The sequence below is a fragment of the Lethenteron reissneri genome, chromosome 62 (genome assembly GCF_015708825.2).
Source record: "Lethenteron reissneri isolate LAM-NWPU_2019-01 chromosome 62, ASM1570882v1, whole genome shotgun sequence".
NCBI lineage: Eukaryota > Metazoa > Chordata > Hyperoartia > Petromyzontiformes > Petromyzontidae > Lethenteron > Lethenteron reissneri.
Window position 1 is genome coordinate 1707710 of NC_083840.1, and position 25395 is coordinate 1733104.

Consider the following 25395-nt stretch of genomic DNA (forward strand, 5'->3'; position numbering starts at 1 on the left):
GATTCGTGTAAATACTATGTCGATATAAGTGTGAAACGGGAATGGTTTGACCCATAAACCCCCCTAATCAATGGCACTGAAATGGTACAACCCATATTGCGTAACGGGTCACGAGGGGAAGAACGTTTGTGACGAAATTAACCGTGTGGACGGAGAGACACGAGGTTTTTCTCAAGGAAGAATAATTCTGATGTTTGGGCCTAAAGAGTGCCTAGAAAATGGGGGAAACTGGTGTATAATGATAATGTTAAAGTCAACACAAGTACTGTACAGATAATCGTATTGTTTATCAACTGTATTGCTATAGATATGTGTTAACTATGGTTTAGAATGTCACATCAAAAGACATGTTAATTTTGGGTAAACATCGCTGCTCAGCCTCACCACTGATGTCAACGCTCGCCAACTCGATGCTGAAACGCCCCAGTGTGCCGTGCTGCGCGTTCACGGCGTCACCGGCCAGGGCGTTCATCAGCACTTTCCGTGCCTCCAGGGCGACACTCTGCGTCACCGCAGAGTGGAAGTTGAGCAGAAAGGCCACGATCACGCTGCCATTCCTACAGCGAGAAACCCACAGCGAGAACCTCCCGGTTACATTTACTCAACACGCCCACATAATCAACAATTATTCGTGGCGGCAGCTGTAATCCAGCACTGTGGAGGCAGCAGTGAAGGTTGGTGGATCACCGGAACTCCGTCCCCTTGTGCGTCGAGGAGGAGCCGTATAGCCAGACTTTGCAGGAGAAGGTGGTGCAGCAATAAGTATAACCCGTAAAAACAAAGTTTTTCACTCTAAATCCTTTATATGCGTGGCGGCTAGAGTCCTCTCGTCCTCTGGCTTGAGATGGCTGCCACCTATGGGTCACGAACATTAATTGTCTCGCACAACGAGTCTGTGTGCAAAATGTCAGCTCCATTGGATCACGGGAAAGTGGGTTAAAACACGACGGAAAAATTTGCACGGTCGTAAGCAAGCACGCAAGCAAGCAAGCAAGCGAACTTAATATAAAGGATTTAAAAAAGAACCGTGCACTCCACCTGTTCTATCTGTTATGGGATAGAGTGTTGCCCCCTCGTATGCGTGGGTTTTTCGCGGGTGTTCCAGTCTCATTCGACACGTATAAATACTCATTCATTGGCTGATAGCACCTCAATATATACAGGGGACCGCAAAGCTTGGACAATTGTTGGTCACGCCAGCTCATTGTGTGGCCGGGCATCCGAGTCATCCTCTCTCTCTCTCTATTCCAGGGGTGGGGAACGTCCGGCCCGCAGGCCGTATAAGGCCCGCGAAATCATTTGGTCTGGCCCTTCCAAGGCAACCGCAGGCGGGACTAGAAATTCAATAAATCTAGGAGCAAACCTGGAAAAGCAGTTGCGAGTAGCAACATCGTCAATACCAGCTAACATCACATGCCTCGCCAAAGAAAATCAGTTCCAGCCATCACATTAGGGGCGAGTTAGTTAAATGTTTGACCAAATATAACAGGCTAATTTTTGAGTTGATAATTTTGTATGGCCGCGAATGATGTTATAAATATCCAAATGGCCCTTGGCAGAAAAAAAGGTTCCCCACCCCTGCTCATGCCTATGCGAGTGAACCGACGTTTTGCAGTAGCGACAGTGGCTCTACAAGTTGAAGTGAGCACAAACCGAATCGCCGCTAAAAGGGGTCGTTGTACCCTTACGTTAGCAAAATACATCAGGACTCCATTGATGTATCAGTAATAGTTGCTAACAATAATGCAGGTGGTCAACATTATTTAATGAAAATATTTTTTTGTAATTATAACATTAGTAAGTATTACGCACTGTACGCGTCTTCTGAAGTACGCCACTTTTGGCGATTTCGACGAGATTACGAATCGATATTTTATATCCATCCGACTGCTTCAGGTGTAGCCGCATGGATTTGTTTCAGATCGCCGTTGAATGCTCTGATTGGGGCAGCCCGTTCATGATATGTCGCACGGGTCTGAGATGGATTTTACGTTCTTTTATTCCTCACTCTAACGCCATCGTGTTTGTGGCTGTATCTGCATTATAATTACTATGGCAGATTAAAATTACTATATATTTTTGCGATACAGCATGCTATATTTGATGATAATCTATATTTAACTTAATTTTTTATTTAAGGTAAATATAGATGGTTTATTTTAGTGCGACTTGATGCATTTCATAATCAACGTTTTTGATGCATTTGTTGGAGAAGCGGCAGTGTTGTTGTTGTTGATGAAACCCAAATTAGGAGCTTCTTGGCTCACAAAATAAACCGAAACTAAACTGAGATGTTGGACTACCACAACCACAATCACAAACTGGATATCTCGTTAATTTTCCATTTCAGGGAGAAAGTTGTCCCACATCATTCCACGGAGTGTCCGGATCCGATCCGAGGAGGACCCAAGATCTTCCTCGGCTAAGTCAGATCCTGGTTGGAGGATTGTGGGGATCCCTGACGATGGATTTCTGCAGCAGGCTGGTATTTGCCCAGGCTTCGCGAGTGCAGTCGATTGGACTCCTACGGGGGCAGGTGGCAGGAGACGAGGTTGGAGCTGTATCGCTCCCAATTCGGGTCTCAGCGATGCCCTCAGTCAATGTGTCTGCGGTGAGGCTTGTTTTAGGTGGAGCCCGAGACTCTATACTGGTCACGTGAGATCTCACCCTGGCTAAACGCTCTTTATTAACGTTGACAACAAATAAATTAAAATCGATTCATAATATAAGTCCCGATTCGCCCGAGCAGCTTTCGAACACATGAGTCTGAAACTGAGCAATAGCGAAGGGGAGTTCACCCAGATCTGGGGCCCCCTCGTTAATGCCACTCCAGCGACCTTGAGTTTACTTGACTGACCTTAAAATGACACTTACTGCCCTCTCTCTCTCCCCTTCCTTCCCCGAATAAAGTGATCTGACACACCACGTACCGCAGAACGCTACGATATATTTTGCACGGCAACTGAGCGGTGACGTCACATCTGTGATGCTTCCCGCATGCGGCAGCGTCACGCAGTGTGCCTGCTGACGTCACGCATCCCCCCCCCCACCCTCCGCGTAGGCCGTGTATTAATCCAAGACAAGAATCCAAGTCTCGGGCGAAGCCGGGTAGTAAAGATAGTTTTAAAAAACGTTATCGTGACCACGAATCGTGGGGGGTGGGTCTAATTGTGGGATGCTATCTTCCTCGCCTGGTATACAGGAGGTCGGGGGTTCGATCCCGACTGACGCCTGCTGTCTATTTGGAGTCTGCATGTTCTTGCCAGTGGATTTTTTCACCGGGTCCTCCGGGTTTTCCCTCCACATTTTGAAGCAATGCGTGTAGACTATTTCGATTATTTTGCTGCTATAAATGTCCAAATGATAAGCCACTCGCTTTTCAAAAATAAGTTAATACCTCAGTGGCCTTTGTCTGGTAGGATGGGGATGGTTGAGTGTTGTATTTGTCTGTGTTTGGGTGATTTGTTTACCTTTCTTGTACTTTGCACTCCTATCGTGTTTTGGTTTTGTGTTTGTTGTAACGTTCTTACCCCGTGCCCCGACTGAACAGCGGCGAAATGAGCTTCATAGCTCATCGGATTCCCCCAGTGTAAATACAGATTGTGATTCTGTCTCAGAGCCGTGCGTCGCTATCATTGTCTGAGCGAATGATGGGGGTGGGGCACGTTTGCTTGGCCGACGCTGCTGCGTGCTCGCACTCGTAAGCGCTTTATAGATCTTCTGATTTAAAAAAATAGTAAACATTTTCTGCGAGACACGCGATAAGCGTCTCATCTCAAAAGCACCAGGTCTGCAACAGATCATTCATCTGCCAATGTGGGTGGCTGATGATTGTTATGCGTTCTAGCCTAGGGCACCACTAGTGGTAGCTGTCCCTGTGCGGCACACAAGGGGACATAGGAACTGGCCTGCAAGAGGCCATTAGTCTGCCAGTTGGGAGTGTGTATTGGTAGCCAATCGTGCTAATCAGCGGTACGGAGGGAAGGACATCACACTAAACACAAAGCGCAGTTCCCTTGAAATGAGTTTTCAATTCAGAATTACAAGTGCACAGCTCCAGTGACTTCCTAATATCGGAAGGAAGAGCATTCCAGACGGCCGCATAAGCGCATCTTAAAGTGCGTGATGCAGTGACCATCTTTGTTCAATGGTTGGCCAAAAGCCACTGCGAAGATGACCGGAGTTTGCGTGATGGTTTATTCTCCTTGACGACATCATCAAGGTATTGTGGTTCAACATAAGCTTTAAACAAATGAGTTTGTCAATCTAGATGATTTTAAAGTGCCTAACTCCAGTGACTTCCTAATATCGGAAGGAAGAGCGTTCCAGACGGCAGCAGAAGGGCATCCGAAAGTGCCGCGCGTTGCAGTAACCGTCTTTGTTCGATGGTTAGCGGCCATTATTTGCAGCGTGGTCTTGCAATATCGTGCGAATGAATCCCAGGTCCTACTTGAATTCCTTCACGCTTGTGAATGAGTAGAGGTGGGCGAGGCTGCTGGAGGAATAGAGAGAATCCATCTGCAAAACAAACAAACAAGGGCAGCGCACACAGGGTGGCTGTCACGACACAAACTTAGCAACTCAAACGGGACTACCCGGCTCAGAACATAGGCTGGGAATTCCACATTCCTAAGACGAGTCCAGGATACACTTAGAACGTACGTTTTTCTATTCCCACGAAGTAGTACTGATATCAGAGTTTAAACAACATCGCGGGTTGCAATCCGGGTTCACGGCACAGAGAGTGGAGGAGTTTATTAGGCAGAGTGAGAGAGAGAGCGAGTTAGTGAGAGAGTGATAGAGTGAGAAATGAGTTAGTGAGAAAGAGAGAGAAAGAGCGAGTTAGTGAGAGTGGGTGAGTTATTGATAGAGTGACAGAGTGAGATAGTTAGTGAGTGAGTGAGTTAGTCACAGAGTGAGAGAGTTCGTGAGTGAGTTAGTGACAGAGTGAGAGAGTTAGTGAGATAGTGAGAGAGCGAGTCAGGGAGACTGAGTTAGTGAGAGAGTGAGTGAGTGAGTTAGTGAGAGAGTGAATTAGTGAGAGAGCGAGTGAGCGAGTGAGAGAGTGAGTTAGTGAGTGAATTAGTGAGAGAGTTAGTGAGTTAATTAGTGAAAGAGTGAGTTAGTTAGTGAGAGAGTGAGTGAGTTAATGAGAAAGTGAGTTAGTGAGAGGGCGAGTTAGTGAGAGTGAGTGAGTTAGTGAGAGTGAGTGAGTTAGTGAGAGAGGGAGTGAGTTAGTGAGATTTGAGTGAATTAATTAGTGAGAGAGTGAGTGAGAGAGTTGAGTGAGTGAATTAGTGAGAGAGTGAGTTAGTGAGAGGGTGAGAGAGTGAGTGAGTTAGTGAGAGAGTGAGAGAGTTAGTGAAAGAGTGAGTGAGTTAGGGAGTTAGTGAGAGAGTGAGTGAGTTAATGAGACAGTGAGTTAGTGAGAGAGTGAGTGAGTTAGTGAGAGAATGAGTGAGATAGTGAGAGAGTGAGTGAGTTAGTGAAAGAGTGAGAGAATGAGTGAGTTAGTGAAAGAGTGAGAGAATGGGTGAGTTAGTGAGTTAGTGAGAGCGTTGAGTGAGTGAGAGAGTGAGTTAGTGAGAGAGTGAGAGAGTGAGAGAGTGAGTTAGTGAGTTAGTGAGTGAGTTAGTGAGAGAGTAAGTGAGTGAGTTAGTGAGTGAATTAGTGAAGAGTGAGTTAGTTAGTGAGGAAGTAAGTTAGTGAGTGAGTTAATGAGAGAGTGAGTTAGTGAGAGAGCGAGTAATTGAGAGTGGGAGTGAGTTAGTGAGAGAGTTGAGTGAATTAAATCGTGAGAGAGTGAGTGAGAGAGTTGAGTGAGTGAATTAGTGAGAGAGTGAATTAGTGAGAGGGTGAGAGAGTGAGAGAGTGAGTGAGTAGTGAGAGAGTGAGAGAGTTAGTGAAAGAGTGAGAGAGTGAGTGAGTTAGTGAGACAGTGAGTTAGTGAGAGAGTGAGTGAGTTAGTGAGAGAGTGAGTTAGTGAGAGAGTGAGAGAGTGAGTGAGTTAGTGAGTTAGTGAGTGATTTGCTCCACCAGGCTCTGGATGTCGTAGGCGAGGACTTTGAACGAGTCTGTGCTGCTGTCTCCCAGCGCCGGCATGAAATCGGCTCCGGCCGTGATGCGGAACGAACCCTCGGCTGCCCTCACGCCGCTCACCTGCGTCGACTCTTCTAGAGGCACACAGCATGCGGGTTAGCACGCACGCACACAGCCACAAGTCAACGAACCCTTAACTGGCTGTTGGGTGCAAGTGCTGTTTGCGGGTAGCACCTGTGGACGCCGCCACGGTAAACGCGTCCGGCCGCTGATGTTTACACACCGCACCAAGCACTTATTTACGGCTGAGTCGACCTCGGGGAGGACCAAGACCGATTCAGACAATCGTCACTGGTGTTGGCCGTGAGCGGGAATCGAACCCGGGTGGCCAGGTTCGTAGCGCAGCGCGCTAACCGTTTCACAACCGCTCCCCCAACACACACACATAGTCACATTGCCACACACCCATAGTCACACACACATAGCCACAACAACCGGCATTCACCATTAAGTGGCGGTGACGTCACCACGGCGCTTGTCCCAGGCTATGTGCACGTTGAGGCCACGTGAAGTGTCGAACGCCCGCTGGCAGAAGGTCACGGGGCAGACCCAGGTGCCACAGGTCGACTGACTGAGATGAGTGGCCGATGCACCACCTGTGCATCCTACTGTGCCAACTTGCTGTGCTTTAGCCACCCGGCACTCCGCTCGTTGTTGTGAGCGTCACTCCTCTGCCCTCCGTTGTTGTTGGAGGGCGACTGCCTCCAACTGCCCAGTTTTGTCCTTCACGAGCCTCCTTCACAGAGGCCGATCTTGACACTACTGGTACCAATCAACGGCAAGTCAGCTCAGCTCCACATCATTCTGTATCACATCACTCCATCTCTTCTCTAGCCCGTTTAGCCCCCTCTATCCGGCCGAACAAAAGCTGTTTAAGCATGCGGTGACTGGACATGTGGGCTACATGACACAGCTAACGTAGCCTTGCCTGCTGGAGGAGCTCACCGATGGGACGTTGTCCAGATCTTTCAAGGATTTGTGAGCTCCTCACACAATCCAGCCTGGTTAACCCCAGGGTGGATGGTAAGCAAACCAGCCTAAATGTTTCTAACCAGCGACGATGTTCCATTAGGTGGTCCACGTTTCGCAAGCATAGAGAAGGGAGGGCATGACTGGCCGAGAAGACCTGAAGATTCGTGTGGAGCGACAGTCTAGGTAGCTTCCACACAGCATTGGCATACAGAACATTGTATCTGTACCAGATGGAAATTCCTCTGGTACAGCTATCGAAGGCTTCACGATCAATGTGGTCGAAATAGATGTTAAATAATGTGGGAGCCAGAGGACATCCCTGTCGCACCCCAAGGTGAACAGGGAATGGCTCTGCTCCCGGCCACGTAATTTTACCCGGGCCTGCTCACCATCATGTAGGTCCTTAATGATCGTGAGCAGAGAGTCATGGACTCCAAAACCACGAAGAACAACCAAGAGCCCAGACCTACTGATGGTATCATAGGCCTTGACCAGGTCAATAAAGCAGAGATGTAGGTCTTGTTGGAATTCTCTACACCTCTGCTGTAGTGGATGGACAGAAAATATGCCATGTGTGCAGGACCGCCCTTTCCTAGAACCATATTGGGGCTCCGCAAGCCTCTCCTCAGTGTGCCTGGCAAGGCGATGTTGAATCATCCTTGCCTGGACCTTTCCCGGCACACTGAGGAGTGAGATGCCCCTGTAGGTGTTACAGTCTGTGCGGTCCCCCTTCTTAAATAGGGGGACCACCAGGGCATCCTTCAAATCCTGCTGAACCTGTCAAGTGGTCCAGACTGTTGTTATGTCATGTAGATAAGTCTGTGCACAAACGCCACCCTCCTTCAGCATTTCGCTTGGGAGATCATCTCTGGCCGGTGCCTTTCTTAGTCCCAGATTCTGGATCGCCTTCACTACATCCTCAACAGATGGCACCTCAGCCAGCCACCCACAGGGGGTGACTACTTCTTCCAATATTTGAGGCACCGCAGCCTGAGCAGGGTCATCCCCACTTTGCCCCATGATAGCCACACACACACATAGCCATAAACAGAACCACAGCGCTCCGGTTTATAAAAGCCGGAAAAACATTGAAACAAACTCGGGTCCAATCACAACTTTCAGACGGGATTTTATTTTTCCGGCAAGAAACTTATTCGACTTTTCTTCAATCTCAGCTGCAGTCAGGCTGAATGTTCGCTGCAGCTGCAGCTGAGAGGCCAAGCGGTGCCACAATTGGAGAGGGCACCAGCAGAGAATGGTACCCTGAGCAATCATTGGAAGGACGTTATTAACTAGTTAAGTCATAACTGGCTGTGATGTTTCCATCCTACCTTCCGATGTTAGTAGTTATTTTCGACTCTGGTGTTACATTAACAGGTTAAATGTCTCACTAACACAGCCACCGTTTATCGTTGTCTTCTATGTGGCGGTGGCTCTGCGATCTTGCATTGACATGCTAATCTCTCAAAATACAATGGCCACCTCCGCAGCTTTATCGTTGTGGAGGTAGCTCTCCAATCTTACATTTACATGCAAATTTCTCACTTAACATCACTAGCCCCAGCCACTTCGTTTATGACCCTTGGGCCACACCCATTTAAAACCTTTAAAACATTCTGCCTCAGCAGCTTTGCTGTGTTGCGATCGAAACGTCGTGATTTAATTTATTTTATTTTATAGCTTTTCATTTTATACCTACGTGACTTTACCGAAAGAACCAAAGAGTATGGATCCCTGCAGTCACGAAAACTTCAAATTTAGATAGAATGGTACCCAGGACGAGATCTGTAATTATTAGCACTGTGGGGCGACGGATTGGACGTCTCGAGTCGATTTTGTTTGGGCCGGTGAGAATTCTAGAGACCAGGATGAATCTCAATTGAAAGAGGGTGACCTGGGGCATCAATTTGCCTCTTGGGGTGTGGGGGTGGGGGTGATTCCTGTTATGTATAATCTCAATTGAGTAATTTGCAGTGTGATTTTGGCGATTTTTTTTAAACCCTGGAGTCGGCACAGAGTGGGGACGAATCTCGCTGCACGAGCGACCGACACGGGGTGCTTGTACGGGAGAAGCAAACCACGGATCATTGCTCCGGAGATATCCCTGCAGTAACCAAAAGCGCTGCTCCACAAGATTGTTGTCAATGTCAGCAGCAGAAGCGGTTTAACACGTAGGAGGCTTTCGCGACCAGTATTATCCATAATAGAGATGTATTTCTTAGTTAGATCGCGTGAATATATAAATGTGTCGTTAAACCCGCCACCACCCGACACAGCCAATTAGCAAAGTTTGTCACGTGAACAGAACTTGCCAATTCGTTACTAATACAGCACACCGGTGTGTTGGAAAGTAAATCCACAACATTTACAATCTGAGTACGACGTTTCACCAGTAATTACAACCGGCATCATCAGGCGACAGCCAGATTTGTGGAGAAATCATCCTGTTTCGTTCCTTAAATAGATGTGAAGACGTCACTTGTGAGCCCTTCACGTGCGAATGGGGGGGAGGAAATTAATGAGTTAATATAAATGACAACGGGTATAATATAAAATAAATAAAACTCACAGCTCATCGGATTTCTCCGGGATAAATGTTCTGATTATTATTGTTACGCCTTCTCGGCACTCGGTGGTTCGGAGACCGGCGGTCCCTCAGTGACGAGAGCTCAGCTGGAGGGCGAGGCCCGTTGGGTGACCCTCTGCGGACGCGTCGCGCCCGTCGATGTTCTTGTTCATGTTTTTGGTTGTTGCGGTTGCACCCGATTCAAGAGCCGAATGGCTCACAGGGCTATACCAAATAAATTAAATTGAAAAAACTGAAAATGTCTACGCGGTGCGCCGTCGACCGCCAACCGAAGACGGACGTGGTGCTAGGGAGACAAAGGCGGTCGGGCGTGGTGCTGGCTACCCGCCCCCTTCCTGTGCCGTTCTGGCCTTCATAGGTGCTCGCTAAAAAGCACTTGCTCCAACAGTCTGTTAAGGCTACACGGAGGATCTTTGCCTTTATCTTTGTGTGGCGATCCACCGACCCTCTCGCCTCCACAAGTGCTGGGTTGGATCGCAGACTGCCACGTGCAGATCCACAGCAGCCCCGCTTACAAAGCTGCCCCCTGCGTATGCGTTGCATCTTTTGGAACCTTCATCTCAAAGCACCCCCCTTCCCCCCTTCCCCTCCCCCCTCCCCTTCCGCCTCCCCTACCCCCTCCCATTCCCACTTTTCTCCCCCGTTCTATTCCCCTTCCCCAACCCCCTCCTATACTCCCTCCCCCCGCCCGCCACTGCGTCAAGTGCGCAAAGTCCTCCACCACCCTCAGCCCTTGCGATCCAACTACGGGGAACTCAATGATGACAAATGAGACTAAGGCATGATTTATTCAACTACCCTTTGCGGCAATTAAACAGGTGGTCTGATGCTGGCGAGGCTAGCCCATAAAGAAGGCTGTCTACGATGTAGGCCAATCAGTTTCAAGCACCATTCATACATTATGATTATCGGAGCATGTTTGTTTGCATGTTTTTCCACAAGTAGGTGTGGCTGATGCAGACTTAATTAATTACAAAAGGCGTCTTTCTGGTGTTTGAATATCTTAATGCAACTGTATTAGGGGCCGTCCATAAATGACGTCACGCAACTGGGGGGGGGGTCAGACATTTGTGACGATGTGTGACGAGGAGGGGGGGGGGTTGAGAAATGTGACGTCACATCAAAATGCGCAACTTTAAATAAATATAGACAACACGTTATACTTAATTAAATAGACTTTTGAATAAATGTTTTCTCCTGCAACATCGGAGTGCAGCGCCACATTAAATACGCACTACAATGACAATAGTTTAAAGCGATTTGAAGCATTTTTTATTTCTGGGGGAGGGGGGGGGACGTCATATTTGACTTTTTGTGACGCCGTGTGACGAGGTGGGGGGGGGGGGGTCAAAATTCGTCCAAAATCGCGTGACATCATTTATGGACGGCCCCTTATTGCCAGAAATGGTCAAACCTATTCTTATTTTTCATCATTTTGGATGCTGACAAAACGTAGATATAACTTGTTCGACCCGAGCTATAAGTGTTCTGAACTGAGAAAAACGACAAACCTCCACTGCCTTCATCACGCACACAACCTGCCGCTTGAGTGCGTGCTGCTGTTCGAGATGGCGGTAGCGAGGAACTGACTTCCCGCCTCTATGGTCACCTCTTGGCCGGCATCGATTTTTTTTTCAAGAATAGGTTTTTTAACCCTTTCCGGCAATAAAACAGGTGTTGTGTCCGGATGATCAACCACCACAAATAGACACACACACACCTTTTACAAAGCATCAAGTGCTGCATTCACCACAAAAATGGCTAAATCGTGCAAACCAAATCTGTTGAAACCAAGTTGAACCGGCTCAATCTGAACTGTGCCCAAACCAATGATGCCGACTGTCCGGTGATTGAGCAGCACAACTCACAAAACCACCACGACAGCGAGCGGCTTAGCCAGGACAGCCACACCAAGCCCCAAGACTCCTATCGGGGAGGTCCTGCTACATGGGGACGTTTGGACAATACGGGGTCACACTGTGCATTAATCAGTCAGTATTTATACTGAGGAATCCGATGAGCTATAAAGCTCTGTTTCACAGATGTCCAAGTTAGGGGCACGGGGTAAGAACGTTACAACAACAAACACGATAGTAGTGCAAAGTGCAATAAAAGTCAAGCTAATCGCCCAGAAACATACAAACACAACTAAAACCATCACAATCCTACCACGCAAAGCCCACTGAGGCGTTAACTTATTTTTTCAGAAGCGAACCTGGCTCTCACAAATGACAGCCCAACAAAGTGGCTTACCATCACGTGAAAATGGAAAGGCAGCCAAATGTGTACTCTTAAACGTATGTGATTGTGTCAGGAGTAGCGGAGTGGTCGTAGCATTCAGTTCAGTTCATTTATTTGGTATAGCCCTGTGAGCCATTCGGCTCTTGAATCGGGTGTAACCGCAACAAACAAAAACATGAACAAGGAACATCTTAAAGTGATGACGCCTCGTTCATAGATATCCCCGTGAGAGTCTATGGGTCTCAGTACAAGTGGATGGATCTGCATGTACACATATAGATAGACCTCTTCCAGACTTCTTCGTACGGCTGATGTTCACGCAAGACCAGCAGATGTAGCTTTACATTGAGCTGGTTGATGAGCCAGTTTTATAGCAGTTACTCATTTGTTGAAGGTGTTGGCCGTGAATATCGGAGGGTTTAGAGCTGAGGTTCTTACCCTGGGGTGTACGCTGCACCCCTGGGGGTGCGAGATGCTCGTTCTGGAGGTCCGAGACACGGGCAGATTATTTTAGAAGGTAAATCATCGAAAAGACAAATTAAGCACGGGCACGTAAGTAACAGCTTACTTTGTTCCATTAACACCGGACATTTTTTTTACGATTGAAAACCAAAGGGGTGCAGGGCTGCAGTGAAGGTTAAGAACGGCTGCTTTAGAGCATCACGAGTTGGCACCGTGCACCGCTCCTAGATTTCGAACTCAGGTCTGCCTCTGCAGTGACAAGCGGATAGTGTGATGGCCCTCAGCCTTGGGTCATCGGCGTTTGACTGCACAGCAACAACAAAAAATCCCCCTCCTTCAGAATAAAAAAAAATGTGGCTCTGCACTAACAAAAATGTTGGGCTAACTTACAGTTCGGAGAAGTTGTAAACATTTGTTGAACAGTGGCAGAGCGGCTCGGGAAGTGGCAGCCCTGCACTGCGTTCATTTAGAAGAAGTGGACCTCTGCTTCTGCGGGCCGTTCTCGATACGGAAAGGGCTGCATTGCTCTGGGACAAATCCGTATGGGTTCTGTGTCTCGTGATATAACAATTGGGATTACATTAAAACGAATTTATTATTCATTTTACCAGGTAAGCCCCCACTGAGCTGTGTAGCTCTTTTTCAGAAGCGACCTGGCCACAAATAATAGCTCAGCGAAGTGGCTTATCGTGTGGAAATGTATAGCAGCCAAATACTCTAAAACGCGTGATGTTTATTTTCAATGTGGAGGAAAAAACCGGAGGGCTCGCATAACAATCCACACAACGGGAAGAGAGACAACGATCTCCTGCATACCAGGCGAGAGAGTTAACATCTTCCTAAATTGGGGGGGGGGGGGGGTATAACATGTGTTTTCAATTAAAAAAAGTAAAATTAATTCGACTGAAGTAACACAATACTCATTGGCGTCGTAGTGGAGATAACAAATAACAAGGTAGGTATTCAGACAATAAGTCGCCTTCACATATTTGTCTCGCCACAAAAACTGCTTGTTGTTGTGTTTAGTTTGTTGTCCTTCCCCCCGCACTTCCGATTAGCACGGTTGGCTACATACGGTGCAAAAGAAGTTCAACACACATACATATTTCTACAAACAAAATATTAAATAAGTGTTGACGCAACCCATTCACCCCACGGCCCTCTGGGAGTGCGTAATTAAACCCATGGAACGAATCAACCTCCTCCTCCTCTACACTTCATTGCCTGTTACTCTGGAACTCATCTGAAGTTGCGATCTACTTCAAGCCACCTTTGTTGTGTTGGGGGGGGGGGCAGGGGGGCTGAGGGGCTGAGGGGCCATTCCCTGCCCACTCGGGGGGGTCTGCACCCCCTGGTGCCGTACCTGTAACGCCCGCCTCGGAGGCGAGCCACCCGATGGCCAGGAGACCGATCATGGCAGCGAGGAGCAGCGCGAAGAGGACGATCAGAGACACCTCCAGGGGACTGAGCAAGCCTCGGCGACAGCCCATGGTGGAGAACAAGCAGACGAAGTGGCCTCAATCTCCGCTAAACAGGCACCTGGATGTCTCCTTCGAGGTCTCTTGGAGCTTCTCTCTCTCTCGGGGAGCTTCTCTCTCGAGGTCTCATTCGGGGCTCTGGAAGACCTCTTGATGCAGGTCCTCTGGAAGGGAATCCCGGAGGAGGACTTCTCGGAAGAGGACTTCCTTGGAAAGTGTCCCTACAAGGTCCCCCTTGAAGATCTGATGAGCGCGATTGGCTATGTACGGTGCGAAAGGAGTTGTGCGCACGTACACACGTCGCGGTTATCCCCCTGGCCCTTGTTTGCTCTCACAAAGGGGACCTTGCGATGTGGCCGCAGCAGAGACGCGTCCCTGCGCTCGGTTCGGATGACTCAACACTGACGAGTGAAAGCTGTGATTTGAGGCGGCAGTCCCGTTAATCAGTAACCGGCCAGCCACCGGCGCACGCTCGGCCCGAGAAGGCGAAGAGTCCAATGTCTACCGTTAGTCGTGTTCGTCAAAACGTTTCCCACCTTTGCTGCTGATAACCTGATTGATGTTTATTTTTGGGCAATTTATATTTCGCTCGTTCATATCTCAATCCTGGTGAGGGTCGCGGTGTCATTGCTTTGAGTGGTGGAGGTCCACACCTCCCTTTCCCTGGCGACAGACTCCAGCACTACCACACTATACACTACTATACTATATACTACTATGCACTTCTACACTATATACTACTATACACTACTACACTATACACTACTATGCACTACTACACTATATACTACTATACACTACTACACTATACACTACTATGCACTACAAACTATACACCACTTCACTATACACTCTACACTATACACTACTATACACTACTACACTATACACTACTACACTATACACTACCACACTATACACTACCACACTGTACACTACTATACACTACTACACTGTACACTACTACGCTATACACTACACTAAACACTACTATACATTACTATGCACTACTACACTATACACCACTACACTATACACTACACTATACACTACTATACACTACTACACACTACGAAACTATACATTACTATCCATTACTACACTATACACTACTCTTCGCTACGACAACATACATTACTATACACTAGACTACCATACACTGTCATACACAGACTCTAGCTCTTCCTGGGGCAATTCCCAGGCGTGTGCTAAACTAAGAGCGAATTGGCAAGTTTTGTTTACTGACAACCCTTACTAATTGGGTAGTGGCGGGTTTAACGACATTTATATTTACGCGATCTAACCCAAAAATCTCATGTTGTATGTCTGTTGTATGTATATTGTATGTTTAACACGTAGGCTTTCGCGACATATATCATCCGTAATTATAGTTACGTGATCTTTATAACGAATAATATTGGTCGTGAAATCCTGCTACTAACTACTAGTACGTGTTAAACTCAGAACTAATAAACTCATCCACGGTGTTGTCCAACTGCTACCTGTTAGTCATTTTGGGATAACATCGGGGTGTTCTTTTATTATTATATTTACTAATACGGCTAATTAATGCTGTGTAGCAGCAGCGTACACAGCAAGGACATGAATGAGAATAATTGGAGACAGGCAGGGTTTAGATTTCTTGGACACGTAGTTAGAAACAAGACATATATGTGCCTTTGACTGGGAAAATGTCAGTACGTATGTATAACACCTCCGATTAGCACGTTGAGAAAAAAGTTCTACATTTCTACTTACATTTTAGTTCTTCACTCACACCGCTGCATTTTGTAATTCCCTCCCATCATCATCATCACCATCTCCCCACCGCCAGTCACCTCAAGCTCTCTGCAAGTCAACGTCTGATAACTCTCACCTGTTACAACTTTGATCGTAAGCAGTACCGCGTTGCTTGGTGTCTTTGGGGTCTTTGGTCACACCGTGCTGAGCAGCTGTTGTTGCAACGTTCTTAGCCCGTGCCCCGACTGGACGTCTGTGAAAAAGAGAATTAAAGCTCATCGGATTCCTCCAGAATAAATACTGATTCTGAAGAGAGACGAGCACATTGGAGACGTCCCGAGTGCAGAACAACGTTCCGTCTTCCAAAAGTCACAAAAGCAACATCAAGTACGAACATTAAAACATTTATATGATTCATAATTCCGTTGACTTGCGTCAGATCATCGTGTAATGTATAATGTCAGTTGTTTATCTATAACCATCCAGCACCCAGCGAGAGAGAGAGAGAGACAATAAAATAAAGTTGTTGCATCATGGGTAATTTTGCCCACGTAAATACATCAAACCTCTATATCAATAATAGAGATTGTTTTGGGGCTAGATCGCCTAAATATATAAATGTGTCGATAAAACCCGCCACCACCCGACACAACCAACTAGTGAGGGTTGTCACGTAAACAGAACATTCCAATTCGTCACTAGTACAGCACACCAGTGTGTTGGAGAGCCAAGCAACAACATTTCGATTAAAAGCTTTCGTGACTGCAGGGATTCATCTTTTTGGTTCTTTCGGTGAAGTCACGTAGACGGGAAATAATAAAATAAAATAAAACATAATAAAATAATTCTCAAGACGTTTCGGCCACAACGCAAGCAGCCGTCCTCAGGTGAAGAACAGGTCTGTCGGAAAGACAGCGTCTGAATGAACACCACCAGGCTTGGCAGCGTATATTTAAGCTGGGTTTGAGGGGGAAGAGCGCCTTGACAAAGGAATTTGCATATCAAGAGGAATTTAGCATATTTATGGGAAATGTAGATATGGGATTAGTCACTACTTGTGGAATGCGTAGGAGGTGGGCGGGGGGTTTCAAAGTCATATTATGCCCGTGCATTATGCAGGATTAGCAACATCAAAGGGAGGGAGTAGGGTTAGCATTAATAACTAAACCACCACGTAAAAAACAAAAATATAAACTACATCAGTATCATCAGTATACTAAATATACTCTCCAATAAGCTGAGCTACTAACAGTTAGTCATACATTACAATTCTACGTCGCAAAAAATATAATATGCATCCAGCTAAACTTTTTTCTCTTACATCACACGGGTCTACCCGTACTATATACTGCCATAGACAAACCCAACTTAAAATTATATACTGTATTACTATACACCACCCTATACCTTAGACTAACCATTGTAATATTACACAATGTATTATTCTACCCACCCTACTGTATATCACACTGCTGTATATTCACTATACAATTACGATACTATATATTACCTTATACATGATATTAAACATTACACTTTTATACTATTTATTATTATTATACAATCTGCTGTACACTATACCATTGACCGTCACGTGAAAGGTACTAAGAGGAAGCAACGAAATATGTCATTGGGAGAGTGGTGGGGGGAGACTTGCAGCGGAGCAAAGAATCCATTCCCTGCGGAGAATAAAAGATATATAGTCAATGTCAGTGAGTGGACTGCGGTCTGAAAGAACACCGTAAACGTGAACACAATCAGTTAAGATCCGAAATGGTTTATTACGTCCTTCCAATGATTGCTAAGCCAGAATCCATTTTCTCGGTTGAAATTGTCTCTGTGTTTGTATATGTGGATCGCCTCATGAACGAATCTCTCATGGTAGCCAAATGGCTTGCAGAGAACCTCTGTCTTGGAGAAGTCAATGTCATGTGAGCCCACTGAATTGTAACAGTGATCTGCCACGACTGAGGTGTTTGTCCTACCGTGTTTCAGGTCTGCTTTATGTTCACGGATGCGGTCCGAGACATGTCGTTTGGTTTCTCCAATGTAACTGCGACCACAGAGGCAACTTAGTTTGTAGACGCCAGGGTACTGTATGTCTGGAACCACATCTTTTACAGACGGGACCAGATCACAGATTTTATGTACTGTGTTGAATCGGACCTGGATCTTGTGCTTAATCAGGATTTTGGAGATCTTTTTTGTGACCCCAACAATGTCTCTACTATCAACTCCCCACCTACAAACTGGCTCGTTTTTTGTCTGAAATCCTGCGGCCTTTCACTGGAAAAACCACCTCTGCGGTACTAAACTCTACTGACCTGGTATCCACAATCAATGGAATTTCCCTGTCCCCAGACGACCTACTTGTCAGTAGTGTATAGTGTAGTAGTGTATAGTGTAGTAGTGTATAGTGTAGTAGTCTATAGTGTAGTAGTGTATAGTGTAGTAGTGTATAGTGTAGTAGTGCATAGTGTAGTAGTATATAGTGTAGTAGTGTATAGTGTAGTAGTATATAGTGTAGTAGTCTATAGTGTAGTAGTGTATAGTGTAGTAGTATATAGTGTAAGTAGTGTATAAACACAGACATAATTTCAACCGTGATGATGGTTACAAACTGAGTAATCATTGGAAAAATGTGATTAACCATGCAAAAAAGATTTAACTACACTTATTTGGACCATCTTATTTGACAGACCATTATTACAGGTTACTGATAGACAGCCAGTTTTGTTTTACCAGGTTTAGCTTCTTTTTTCACACTTTGTTATGTAGGCTAAGCGTAGTCACAAACCGAACCTCTCCATAATAAAGGCTCAGTCATTTGGTATGCAGTCTATTACCATCTACATGGCAGAGGCTCGGTCTCATTTGCATCATTTTGTTATGCAGTCTATTCATAGTCTCAAGCCGCACTTTACCATAATAATAAAAAGTGTGCCGTTCCTGGCCCGGAGTGGTATCTCTTGTAATCTCTCATTTACTTGATACAGCTGTCTGGCTGTGACGGTTCCACCTGAAGACGGAAGCTTTTGTTGCCTCCGAAACGTCGTGATTTTTATTTTATTTTACTTTTATTAATTTGAATTCTTTACCTACGTGATTTTACCGAAAAAAACCTCAGAATATGAATCCTTGCAGTCACGAAAGCTTCAAATCTAGAATTATGTTAGAATAAATACAGTAACGTTTGAAAAGTTGGACATTTATTTTTGTCTGTTTGTACCTTTATTTGTGCCAATTTCTTTATTAGGTAAACACATTTAAAACACATAAAACTATACACAACACTTAAAAAAGACAATGTTATACAAGAACATGCGCAAGTAAGCTATTTTAAATAATGATGATGTAGCAATTATCCGGCGTTTTTGAAAATCCGGCCACTTCCCCCCTCCCCCCCGAAGCTGCCGAATAATCGATGTTCCACTCTAACTAACCTGGGCATGTTTTGGCCGATTTGCCAGCATCATTGGGCAAATCGCCTGCAAAACGTCACGGTACCCAAATTGTAAACGTCGTGGATTTACTCCAACATACCGGTGGGCTGAAGCAGTCACTGAGTGACGCGTTGTTTACGTAACAAACCATACTGGCTGTGTCGGGTGATGGAGGGTTACGACACATTTATTATTACGCTATCTAACCCAAAAAACATTTATTATGAATGATATTGGTGTCAAACACCCCAAACAACCCCCAAACAACCTCTGTCTACTATTCAGGGTGGTCGTACACCGCTCCCTCGCGGTTGCGGCGTGGTTCACCAAAGATAAAGGTCCCCGGTGTAGCCTTCACAGACTGTTGGGGCAAGTGCTGCTAGCGAGCAGCACCTATGAAGTCCGAAACGGCACGCGATGGGGTAGGTGGCCAGCACCACGCCCGACCGCCTTTGTCTCCCTAGTGGTGATGTTTCCACACCGCAGCAGGTGCTCATTTAAGGGGCCGTCCATAAATGACGTCACGCGATTTTGGACGATTTTTGACCCCCCCCCCCAAAAAAAAATATAAAACATGCTTCAAATCGTTTTCAACTATTGTTATTGTAGTGCGTATTAGTGTGGCGCTGCACTCTGATGTTGTAGGGGAAAACATTTATTTTAAAGTCTATTGAATTAGGTAGAACGTGTTGTCTATATTTATTTAAAGTTGCGCATTTTGATGTGACGTCACATTTCTCAACCCCCCCCCCCCCCCCCATCGTCACATATCGTTACATATGTCTGACCACCACCCCTAGGTGCGTGACGTCATTTATGGATGGCCACTAAGAGCAAAGCGGTATGTAATGTTGAACTTCTTTCGCACCGTATGTAAAAACAGCAATGAAGCATACGCATTAGAGTGTCAACAAATATTGTAATGAAAATAAAACAATTGTATAATATATAAATGTATTCATTTTATTACTCGGATCACATTAGCAAATTCCCATACCCCCCGCCCCCACTGATCCCCCTCGGAATGCCCCCCCCCCCCACTGCTCCTCCTCAGAATTGACCTAACCACCCCCCGCTGACCCTCAGAATGGACTTCCCCCCCCCCTCCACTGACCCCCTCAGAATGGACCGGCCCAACGAGCATTTGCGCACAGACTGCTGCCCATATGGGCCCTAGTCCGGGCCTGCTTGCGACCCCCAGTTAATTGACCCCTAAATAGTTTTTCTCTTTGCACATTTATTTATGTTTTAGATTAATCTTACTTTACAAAAAATACATATAACGTTTTTAGAAATTTGGATGGGTGTCACAAGACATCCTATACACTCAATATCCACATAGATAGATATCCATTCCCACTTGCTGTACTGCCATTCCCGAGCAGGCCAGTAGATGGGAGCCTCGACCCTCACTACGCCACTGGTTGTTCCCAACCAGTGGCGTAGTCACGACATCATCAGTGGTGTAGTAACTACATCATCAGTGGCATAGTAACTACATTATCAGTGGCATAGTAACTACATTATCAATGGCGTAGTAACTACATCATCAGTGGCATAGTAACTACATTATCAGTGGCATAGTAACTACATTATCAGTGGCATAGTAACTACATCATCAGTGGCATAGTAACTACATTATCAGTGGCGTAGTAACTACATTATCAGTGGCGTAGTAACTACATCATCAGTGGCATAGTAACTACATTATCACTGGCGTAGTAACTACATTATCAGTGGCGTAGTAACTACATCATCAGTGGCATAGTAACTACATTATCAGTGGCGTAGTAACTTCATCATCAGTGGCGTAGTAACTACATCATCAGTGGCATAGTAACTACATTATCAGTGGCGTAGTAACTACATCATCAGTGGCGTAGTAACTACATCATCAGTGGCATAGTAACTACATTATCAGTGGCGTAGTAACTACATTATCAATGGCGTGGGAACTACATCATCAGTGGCGTAGTAACTACATTATCAGTGGCGTAGTAACTACATCATCAGTGGCATAGTAACTACATTATCAGTGGCGTAGTAACTACATCATCAGTGGCGTAGTAACTACATCATCAGTGGCATAGTAACTACATTATAAGTGGCGTAGTAACTACATCATCAGTGGCGTAGTAACTACATCATCAGTGGCATAGCAACTACATTATCAGTGGCGTAGTAACTACATTATCAATGGCGTGGGAACTACATCATCAGTGGCGTAGTAACTACATTTTCAGTGGCGTAGTAACTACATCATCAGTGGCGTAGTAACTACATCATCAGTGGCGTAGTAACTACATCATCAGTGGAGTAGTAACTACATCATCAGTGGCATAGTAACTACATTATCAGTGGCGTAGTAACTACATTATCAATGGCGTGGGAACTACATCATCAGTGGCGTAGTAACTACATTATCAGTGGCGTAGTAACTACATCATCAGTGGCATAGTAACTACATTATCAGTGGCGTAGTAACTACATTATCAATGGCGTAGTAACTACATCATCAGTGGCATAGTAACTACATTATCAGTGGCATAGTAACTACATTATCAATGGCGTAGTAACTACATCATCAGTGGCATAGTAACTACATTATCAGTGGCATAGTAACTACATTATCAGTGGCATAGTAACTACATCATCAGTGGCATAGTAACTACATTATCAGTGGCGTAGTAACTACATTATCAGTGGCGTAGTAACTACATCATCAGTGGCATAGTAACTACATTATCACTGGCGTAGTAACTACATTATCAGTGGCGTAGTAACTACATCATCAGTGGCATAGTAACTACATTATCAGTGGCGTAGTAACTTCATCATCAGTGGCGTAGTAACTACATCATCAGTGGCATAGTAACTACATTATCAGTGGCGTAGTAACTACATCATCAGTGGCGTAGTAACTACATCATCAGTGGCATAGTAACTACATTATCAGTGGCGTAGTAACTACATTATCAATGGCGTGGGAACTACATCATCAGTGGCGTAGTAACTACATTATCAGTGGCGTAGTAACTACATCATCAGTGGCATAGTAACTACATTATCAGTGGCGTAGTAACTACATCATCAGTGGCGTAGTAACTACATCATCAGTGGCATAGTAACTACATTATAAGTGGCGTAGTAACTACATCATCAGTGGCGTAGTAACTACATCATCAGTGGCATAGCAACTACATTATCAGTGGCGTAGTAACTACATTATCAATGGCGTGGGAACTACATCATCAGTGGCGTAGTAACTACATTTTCAGTGGCGTAGTAACTACATCATCAGTGGCGTAGTAACTACATCATCAGTGGCGTAGTAACTACATCATCAGTGGCGTAGTAACTACATCATCAGTGGCATAGTAACTACATTATCAGTGGCGTAGTAACTACATTATCAATGGCGTGGGAACTACATCATCAGTGGCGTAGTAACTACATTATCAGTGGCGTAGTAACTACATCATCAGTGGCATAGTAACTACATTATCAGTGGCGTAGTAACTACATCATCAGTGGCGTAGTAACTACATCATCAGTGGCATAGTAACTACATTATCAGTGGCGTAGTAACTACATCATCAGTGGCGTAGTAACTACATCATCAGTGGCATAGTAACTACATTATCAGTGGCGTAGTAACTACATTATCAGTGGCGTAGTAACTACATCATCAGTGGCATAGTAACTACATTATCACTGGCGTAGTAACTACATTATCAGTGGCGTAGTAACTACATCATCAGTGGCATAGTAACTACATTATCAGTGGCGTAGTAACTTCATCATCAGTGGCGTAGTAACTACATCATCAGTGGCATAGTAACTACATTATCAGTGGCGTAGTAACTACATCATCAGTGGCGTAGTAACTACATCATCAGTGGCATAGTAACTACATTATCAGTGGCGTAGTAACTACATTATCAATGGCGTGGGAACTACATCATCAGTGGCGTAGTAACTACATTATCAGTGGCGTAGTAACTACATCATCAGTGGCATAGTAACTACATTATCAGTGGCGTAGTAACTACATCATCAGTGGCGTAGTAACTACATCATCAGTGGCATAGTAACTACATTATAAGTGGCGTAGTAACTACATCATCAGTGGCGTAGTAACTACATCATCAGTGGCATAGCAACTACATTATCAGTGGCGTAGTAACTACATTATCAATGGCGTGGGAACTACATCATCAGTGGCGTAGTAACTACATTTTCAGTGGCGTAGTAACTACATCATCAGTGGCGTAGTAACTACATCATCAGTGGCGTAGTAACTACATCATCAGTGGCGTAGTAACTACATCATCAGTGGCATAGTAACTACATTATCAGTGGCGTAGTAACTACATTATCAATGGCGTGGGAACTACATCATCAGTGGCGTAGTAACTACATTATCAGTGGCGTAGTAACTACATCATCAGTGGCATAGTAACTACATTATGAGTGGCGTAGTAACTACATCATCAGTGGCGTAGTAACTACATCATCAGTGGCATAGTAACTACATTATCAGTGGCGTAGTAACTACATCATCAGTGGCGTAGTAACTACATCATCAGTGGCATAGTAACTACATTATCAGTGGCGTAGTAACTACATTATCAATGGCGTGGGAACTACATCATCAGTGCCGTAGTAACAACATTATCAGTGGCGTAGTAACTACATCATCAGTGGCGTAGTAACTACATCATCAGTGGCGTAGTAACTACATCATCAGTGGCATAGTAACTACATTATCAGTGGCGTAGTAACTACATCATCAGTGGCGTAGTAACTACATCATCAGTGGCATAGTAACTACATTATCAGTGGCGTAGTAACTACATCATCAGTGGCATAGTAACTACATTATCAGTGGCGTAGTAACTACATTATCAATGGCGTAGTAACTACATTATCAATGGCGTGGGAACTACATTATAAGTGGCGTAGTAACTACATCATCAGTGGCGTAGTAACTACATCATCAGTGGCATAGCAACTACATTATCAGTGGCGTAGTAACTACATTATCAATGGCGTGGGAACTACATCATCAGTGGCGTAGTAACTACATTTTCAGTGGCGTAGTAACTACATCATCAGTGGCGTAGTAACTACATCATCAGTGGCGTAGTAACTACATCATCAGTGGAGTAGTAACTACATCATCAGTGGCATAGTAACTACATTATCAGTGGCGTAGTAACTACATTATCAATGGCGTGGGAACTACATCATCAGTGGCGTAGTAACTACATTATCAGTGGCGTAGTAACTACATCATCAGTGGCATAGTAACTACATTATCAGTGGCGTAGTAACTACATTATCAATGGCGTAGTAACTACATCATCAGTGGCATAGTAACTACATTATCAGTGGCATAGTAACTACATTATCAATGGCGTAGTAACTACATCATCAGTGGCATAGTAACTACATTATCAGTGGCATAGTAACTACATTATCAGTGGCATAGTAACTACATCATCAGTGGCATAGTAACTACATTATCAGTGGCGTAGTAACTACATTATCAGTGGCGTAGTAACTACATCATCAGTGGCATAGTAACTACATTATCACTGGCGTAGTAACTACATTATCAGTGGCGTAGTAACTACATCATCAGTGGCATAGTAACTCCATCATCAGTGGCATAGTAACTACATTATCAGTGGCGTAGTAACTTCATCATCAGTGGCGTAGTAACTCCATCATCAGTGGCATAGTAACTACATTATCAGTGGCGTAGTAACTACATCATCAGTGGCGTAGTAACTACATCATCAGTGGCATAGTAACTACATTATCAGTGGCGTAGTAACTACATTATCAATGGCGTGGGAACTACATCATCAGTGGCGTAGTAACTACATTATCAGTGGCGTAGTAACTACATCATCAGTGGCATAGTAACTACATTATCAGTGGCGTAGTAACTACATCATCAGTGGCGTAGTAACTACATCATCAGTGGCATAGTAACTACATTATAAGTGGCGTAGTAACTACATCATCAGTGGCGTAGTAACTACATCATCAGTGGCATAGCAACTACATTATCAGTGGCGTAGTAACTACATTATCAATGGCGTGGGAACTACATCATCAGTGGCGTAGTAACTACATTTTCAGTGGCGTAGTAACTACATCATCAGTGGCGTAGTAACTACATCATCAGTGGCGTAGTAACTACATCATCAGTGGCGTAGTAACTACATCATCAGTGGTATAGTAACTACATTATAAGTGGCGTAGTAACTTCATTATCAATGGCGTGGGAACTACATCATCAATGGCGTAGTAACTACATTATCAGTGGCGTAGTAACTACATCATCAGTGGCATAGTAACT

General features: G+C 45.0%; 1 protein-coding gene across 3 annotated transcripts in view; it reads right to left on the bottom strand.

The window, feature by feature from the left end:
* Nucleotides 1–14224, bottom strand: part of TMPRSS15 (transmembrane serine protease 15) — a 63454-nt gene extending 49230 nt beyond the window's left edge. The window contains exons 1-4 of one of the 3 annotated variants that reach the window (XM_061576797.1): nt 13725–14224; nt 6037–6170; nt 4451–4557; nt 385–557 (exon numbers count right to left, since the gene is read on the bottom strand). In XM_061576797.1, the coding sequence (XP_061432781.1) occupies nt 385–557; nt 4451–4557; nt 6037–6170; nt 13725–13851 (541 nt within the window). In that variant the 5' untranslated portion in view covers nt 13852–14224. Of the gene's footprint in view, nt 1–384; nt 558–4450; nt 4558–6036; nt 6174–13724 lie in introns of all 3 variants that reach the window. The other 2 variants (XM_061576798.1, XM_061576796.1) reach the window with 2 other exon arrangements.
* Between the last annotated feature and the right edge of the window lie 11171 nt (nt 14225–25395).